Source organism: Panthera leo, chromosome B1 (genome assembly GCF_018350215.1).
Source record: "Panthera leo isolate Ple1 chromosome B1, P.leo_Ple1_pat1.1, whole genome shotgun sequence".
In the NCBI taxonomy this organism is placed as follows: domain Eukaryota; kingdom Metazoa; phylum Chordata; class Mammalia; order Carnivora; family Felidae; genus Panthera; species Panthera leo.
Genome location: NC_056682.1, coordinates 7,220,463 through 7,228,137, shown reverse-complemented (window position 1 = coordinate 7,228,137; position 7,675 = coordinate 7,220,463). Strand labels below are relative to the sequence as shown.

At 41.6% G+C, this 7,675-nt stretch overlaps 1 protein-coding gene across 2 annotated transcripts in view; it reads right to left on the bottom strand.

Moving 5' to 3' along the window:
* Nucleotides 1-223: 223 nt before the first annotated feature.
* The window catches only part of DEFB109B (defensin beta 109B), an 85,255-nt gene continuing 77,803 nt past the window's right edge, over nucleotides 224-7,675 (bottom strand). For both annotated transcript variants that reach the window (XM_042934204.1, XM_042934205.1), the window contains one exon: nucleotides 224-429. In XM_042934204.1, the coding sequence (XP_042790138.1) occupies nucleotides 224-429 (206 nt within the window). The remainder of the gene's footprint in view (nucleotides 430-7,675) is intronic.

The following is a 7,675-nucleotide window of genomic DNA, read 5'->3' as shown; positions in this document are numbered from 1 at the left end:
TTCAACCAACTGAGCCACCGAGGCACCCTGGCTTTCTCGCTTTTAAAGAGATTGTGTGAATCTGAAGATGAGTCACAAAGAAGTAGTATCTGGAGATTTGAAACCCATATTTATTTGTTTTTATTGACAAGGGATAATAGGAATTGGTAATAAAGCTGGAAGCGTTTATGTATATTCCAGTGTTTTAGATGCAGAAACTTTCCTTCTGATGCTTTCCCTAGTTTCATTTCAATTTATGCTTAAGGGGTGCTTGATAATCTGAATAGATAAGTGGGGTTGGAATTGGAACCAGAATCCACCAAGATCTACAGCACTTCCATCTTCTTTTACAGGCTCCAATCTGATCCTCTGTGATTTTGCAGATGTCTCTTCTGCAAATGCCAGACAGATTTAGACAATGGTTTTCAGCAGAAGCCATACCACTTCTTACTGCAGAAGAAGAGAGGCAGTGAAATAATTAGTTCACGAGTGGAGTGTAAGACCCCGAGCCCTGTCACGTGTGAGGGTGGACGTATTCTGGCGGGACCAGTTCTGTGTGCAGAAAAGAAGCTGGACAGAGGACCTATTCAATTGTCCCATCACCTTCACTGTCCTTTTCTACCCAACAGCCCAAAAGTTAACAACCCCCTCCTTCCTTCTCTCATAAATTCTTGGCATTGCTAATTTTTGCTTCAGTAAGAACATTGGTAAATGTCAAACTGGAACAAGGGGGTGGGCAAAAATACATGTCAACATAAAATTGTGAGGAGGCAAAAATTAAGCAAGAGAGTTTATATGGGATCAGAGAATTGCAGTTTGGGGTACACAGATTTGAGTGGCAACTCAGAGAGTGTCCTACTAGGAAGCAAAAGTTCTTAAAGCAAAAAGGTTTTTTTTTTTTAATTTTTTTAATGTTTATTTATTTTGAGAGAGAGAGCATAAGAGAGTGCACAAGTGGGGTAGGGGCAGAGAGAAAGGGAGACAGAGAATCTGAAGCAGGCTCTGCACTGTCAGCACAGAGTTCAATGTGGGGCTCAAACCCACACACTGTGAGATCATGACCTGAGCCAAAATCAAGAGTCAGACGCCCCACTGACAGAGCCACCCAGGTGCGCCTAGAGCAAAAAGGTTCTCAAAGCAAAAAGGGAATGCATTATATACGTCGTTCACAAAGAATTTTTGATTGGTGTTGGCGGCAGCAAAGCTGATCTTGACTGAATATGGCTGGTTGCTAAGGCCATCACTAAGCAAAATCGCGTTCTGTAGCCAGGTGTTCGCGCTGAGTCCGTGGAATATTTGCGATTGGCCCAGATCAAAAGTTTATGGCTCCGCAGGTGAGGGCGTGCATACAGCCCACCTCCTAAAGGGCCTCCCGGCTCCATTTTAAAACCCCTTAACATAAGTGACCCCATTTCATTTCCCTTTCACATATATGTTCTAAACACACCGATTCCTTCGTTGTTGCTCCTTTATATGGATCTTCGACAAATATTTGCTGAGCATCTTCCGGTCACCAGATATTTTTCTTTGCACTAGCAACAGAACAGTGAAAATGGAAGAAATGTTTCTTATTCTTACAGGACTTAACTTCAGTGAATAAAATCTGACCATGCAAAATTAGGTTGCTAAGCTAATTTAGGAAAGCGGTGTTTAGAACAAAATAATACAGTAACTGACCAGATATCGTCTGGAGGATGCAGTTAATGGAACGGACAGAGAGAGGCTTTCTGAGGATGTTGCATTTGAACTGAGGTCTGAATGATGGGTGTGAAGAAGCCAAGCACGTATTCGTGTGAGGGCATGTTAAGCATATAGAATAGCTAGGTCCCTTCCTTAGTGTATTGGAAAAACAGAAAGACCTGTGTAGGTGGAGCACTATGGAAAAAAAAAAAAAGGTTTGGTAAGAAATGAGATGAGATAAGACAGAATGAAGATCATGTGTGGTTCACAGGCCAGAGTAAGCTTGCAGGTTCCTGGACCTGATGCAACAGGTGCCTTAAGAATCCGTATGCCCATTCTCCTTTTAAAATGTTGTTTTTTACTTGGGGCACCTGGGTGGCTCAGTTGGTTAAGTGTCCGACTTCAGCTCAGATTATGATCTCACAGTGTGTGAGTTTAAGCCCCGCGTCGGGCTCTGTGCTGATAGCTCAGAGCCTGGAGCCTGCTCTGGATTCTGTCTCCCTTTGTCTCTGCTCCTCCCCCACTAACACTCTGTCCCTGTCTCTCTCAAAAATAAATAAACATTAAAAAGAATTTTAAATGTTTCTTTACCGTTCCCATCTCCTTCTTTCTCCTATCTGTTTAGCTCGGGGGTAAGGTGAAGTTTCAGGAAAACAGATCATGTGGATCTGTGGTGGTACTCGTCTATTCTACACACACCAGTTGACTCTAAAAAGCTGAAAATTTGTCATCATGTCCAGGCCATTCTTTTCTCCAGATGACTCACATTAGAGCCAAGTTAATTTAATAGGAAACTCTCTAATGGTAGAGCTGATGACCTGGCAGTACAATCCTCAAAATCACTGTCCAGTAGAAAAGCCACCTAAGGAAGAGGTAGGAGAAGACAGTTAATAGCTCCAATTGGTTTCACCTCTGTATTGAGAATTTGCATAGTGTCAAGGATTTCCCACCCATGATGTAACTGAAGGTCCACTCAATAATGAATAGATCCCATCAAATAAGAATTTTTCAGTTGTCACATTACTTTTACTTATATTTGCCTATTGAGGCCATTCCTAGCTAAGAATGGTAAGACAGTATTTTTAGATTAAAATTTGGTGATAATGTCCCTGTTTACTGTAGCAGAATGACATATACAATATACCCAGTGGATCGAGTAATTTAAATATGTATTTGGAAGGAGAGAATTGAAAAGAAAATCAACATTGATTTCTGATAAACATTATTTTAAAAATAGGAAGAGGAGAATATTACCTTAACCAAATTTCAATTCATCTGAACATAAAAAATATCCATATAGCACTTCATAGTAAAATACTAGCCTTAGTCCCATGAAAATCAGAAGGCAAAGAAGAATGTCCACTGTTGATAGTGTATTAATATGTGGTAGGGGAACAGCCCCTTCCTCAGGAATGTGGTGGAGGCCTTCTCAAAACAAAGGAAGGCAACGTAGCCCAATCAACTCCTATACACATATCCATAGCTCTGACACAACTCAGTAACTTTGTCTGTGTCCATCCAGACTGTATGTCTGTATGTGACATTCCTCACGACCCTGTGACGTAGGCCACCTAATCAGATAGCGTGTCTGTATGTTACCATGTGCGGGAGACAAAGAAGTAGAAATTGTATGAAAGGCTACGCCCCGCTGCATTCGGGGCTCAGCCTTTTGATTCTTAGCCCACTGAGCCTGTGCTAGCACGAATAAAGCTGCTTCCTGGAAGGAAAGGCCTTGATGTCCCATGAGAATCCTGCTACAAATAGAGTTCTGAAATTTGTGGACAACACCATCAGTGATAAGAGGTCAGTGATGACTTGAGCATACTGGTTTTGCTCTCCTTCTATTCCTCCCCAGATGCTATTGGAATTATGTGGGTAGCATTTTGAAAGAATCTGTAGGAGTGCCCCAAGGCACAGAGTACCATCAGTACATCAGAAACAGAAGTTCCTGGAAGATGCAGAACAAATATGATGAGACTGAAAGAACGATTTAGGCTTTTGGCCACAATTGCAAATTAGATACTCTCAAGTGACTGCCGTCATGAAACAAATGGATCGTAGTATCTCTGAAACACCGCTATTCTTGAAAGTGGTAGGCCAGTGTCCTAGACTACTCGCTCCTTCAGGAAAAACAAGTCTTCGAACTGAAGCTTGAGCAGTGGGGCTCTGCACTGGTCGGCTGGCTGGGGTGGGGTTTCTAGAAGGTCATTACTACTATCAGCAGTGCTGACGGCGGTCCTTACTCCTGGAATAGCAGCAGTGGCAGTTTGTTAAGCCTGCAGCTCCTGCACTGAGAAGATCATGGAGGAGGTTTCATGGTGGTAGCTTTGGATGGTAACAGAGACACATGCTCAACTTAGATCCATAGGATACTGGTGGACTAAGGACAACCAATGACTTCACCATGACATGATCAGCAAGGTAAGGTACCATGAGCAAAAGTGAATGAAATAAACAACATATTTGGGCCCTCAAGGACCAAAAGTATTGGCATGACCAATGTGACAAATAATTAAACATCTATGTATCACATTGTTTAAAGAAATAAAACCTACTATCACAGAGCTGTACGAGCAACAAGGAGGTAATATAGATGATAGAATAAGTGGGCAGTTTCAAAAAATAGAAACTTCTAGAAGTGAAAAAAAACTTTTTTGAAAAAAGAAATGAAGGTATTAATGACCAATTATTAGACACAAGTGACAAGAGAATTAATGAATGGATACATCTAATTTATTTACCCAGAACTTAGTACTGATACACAACGTCTCACATTTATTAAATTAAAAGCCGAGACAAGAGAGGAATAAGAGGAGGAAGTCTTAAAGAGATTCTCTGGAAATGATGGAAAAAATACAAATCCACAGATTCAAGATAAAAAAGCACTCCTAACTGATAATATAAAAGAGATTCACATTAAGTTATAAAACAAAACAAATGGTAGATCATAAAAACTTTGGGGAAAAAAAGGACAAAACACTTAAAATGAAATTAAGCCTCTGACTCTTAATTTTGGCACAGGTCATGATCTCACGGTTTGTGGTTCGAATCCCACATCAGGCTCTGTGCTGACTTGGCTGTGCCTGCTTGGGATTCTTTCTCTCTCTGCTCCTCCCAGGCTCACACTCACTCTGTTTCTTTCAAAGTAAATAAATAAAAACTTAAAATTAAAAATTAAAATAAAAAAATAAATGATAAGCTATGGCAGTAAAGTGAAAGTCAAAGAAGATGGACTGTGAGAAAATACCTGCTGGGATGGAATTGTGTTCTCAGACATGCTTTCTTTCCAGAATAAGGATAACATTTACAGACTCACACATAAAGACTGAAATGACTCACCACCAATATATCTACCTCTAAGGAAGTTCTAGAGGACATACACTATGAAGAAAGAATTTAACACAGACAGAAGGTGGCCTCAGAGCCAAGGTAGAATTCTAGTAAATACCATGAAATTGATGACAGTAATAATAATACTCTCCAACATAGGAGGTTTGAAAAAGGACAGGAGTGAACTTCTACTTCTGTTTAGGATGTAAAACGTTACAAAAGGAATTGCTCTTTTCCTGAAAAAGAGAGCAAGCTGGATAATTCATAGATCACAGTTTGTTAAAAGCTCAGCCCAGAGCTGAGTGCTCAGAGAAAGCTAATTAACTAAAATCCAAAGTGATAAGGCCCTACTGAAAGGGGAGGGAGTGACATCACCACGGTGGGGGTGTGGGAGAGCCCAGCTTCCGTCCCCCCATGAAGATGAACAATTAGCTATCTGTGAGCAAAAACCACCCTGGAAGAGCTCTGCCTGTGCACTCAAGAAGCCACAGAGCAAGACAGTGAAACAAAACCCTGAGAATAACGTACACGAAGGGAAAGAATGGCATCAGATTACCTGTGCAATCCCATCCCCAAGGTCAGCATGCTAAGCCCCAAGGGGGATGTCCCCATCTAGAAAGAGCCCCCCTATCAGGGAAGGGAAGAGGCAGGTGAGCCACAACTTCCCTAGCCTTTGGGGGGCCTCCTGAAGGAGCTGTTTCAGTTTTACCCCACCCAGACTGGCAAAGCCGTGATGTGTGGAGGTGGCTAGGAACAGAGGAGAAAAGCAGGGGCTACCATAACCACCACATGCAGCTGGTGACTGCTGTCCCCAGTGACTTGCTCTGCCAGGACCCCAGCAACTTTTGCTGTAGAAGAAACCAGTGGCCAGAAGAAACAGAACCCTGAAGTTTCACTGGGTTTTCACCCCACAAAGGTCCTTGGTCACTGATGCCAGCCACTGAGTCCCTTCCTACTCCTTCCCCTGCCCTGCCCTGCCCTGCCCTCACCAGAGCTGGGAACCTGCACCAGCATCCAGCCTAGGCCTCTGTGGCTTCTCTAGTGCAAGACATTAGCGTAGACCCCCACAACTGACCCTCATGCCACGTGTGCACTTTGAGGCTGTGCATTTGCACACCTCTGGTCCGATGCCTGTTTTTGGCCTCCGTTGCTGTGTCCGCTGATGGTGAGATCCTGCAGTCATGAAAATGCACGCCAACAGTCAAGGGCCCCACAGCAGCTTACGGACCTGGATTTGAAAAGTTGAAAAGGAGGGGACACTCCCAAACTCAATTGACAAGGCCAGCATTATTCTGACAACAAAGCCAGATAAGAACACTTTAAGAAAACTACAGACCAAGGGCGCCTGGGTGGCTCAGTCGGTTGGGTGTCCGACTTTGGCTCAGGTCATGATCTGATAGTTTGTGAGTTCAAGCCCTGCATCGGGCTCTGTGCTGACAGCTCAGAGCCTGGAGCCTACTTCAGATTCTGTGTCTCGCTTTCTCTCTGCCCCTTCCCTGCTCATGCTCTGTCTCTCTCTCTGTCTCTCTCTCAAAAATAAATAAACATTAAAAATTTAAAAAAAAAACCTGCAGACCAATATTCTGGATGAAGATAGATACAAACATTCTTAACAAAATACAGACACACTGAATTTAACAGCACATTAATAGGATCATATACCATGATCAAGAATGACTTTTCCTTGGGATGCAAGGATGGCTTAGTTGATGCAAATCAATCAATGTGCTATTCCCCATTAATAGAATGAAAGGTAAAAATCATCTGATTATTTCAATAAGTGAAGAAAAAGCATTTGACAAAATTCAATATCTTTTCATGTAAAAACACTCAATGAATTGGGTGTAAAAGTAACATACATAAACATAATAAAGGTCAAATATGACAAACCCACAGCTAACATCATACTCAGTGGTAGAAGTCTGAAGTCTTTCCCTCTAGATCAGAAAACAAGCAAGGGTTTCCACTGTCAATACTCCTATTCAGCATAAGTACTAGAAATCCTTGCTAGAGCAATCAGGCAAGAAAAAGAAAAAAAATGGGTCCAAATTGGAAATGAAGAAGTAAAATTGTCTCTGTTTGCAGATGACATGATATATATATGATCTATATAATTAACTCAAAATGGATTAAAGACTTCAGTGTAAGACCCAAAGTTGTAAAAGTCCTAGAAAAAAACAGGAAAAAATTTGCCTTGACTTTGGTCGTGGCAGTGGTTATTTGGATGACACCAAAAGCACAAGCCACAAAAGCAAACATAAACAAGTGGGACATTAGCAAACAGTAAAGTTCCTACACTGCTAAAGAAATATTCAACAAAATGAAAAGACAGACTACAGAATGTGAGAAAATTTTTGCGAATCATGTATTTCATAAGGGATTAATATCCAAAATATATAAGGAAGGCACATAACAACTCAAAAGCAAAAAAAGAAACCCCTCAAGTAATCCAATTAAAATATGGCAGAGGACCTGAATAGACATCTTCCCAGAGTAGACTACCAAATAGCCAGCAAGTACATGAAAATGTGCTCAACATCACTCATCATCAGAGATATGCCAATCAAAACCACAATGAGATGTCACCTCATACCTGTTAGAATAGCTATCATCAAAAAGACAAGAGATAGTAAGCACTGGTGAGGAAGTGGAGAAGACATGGCACACTGGTACATGTTGGTGGGAA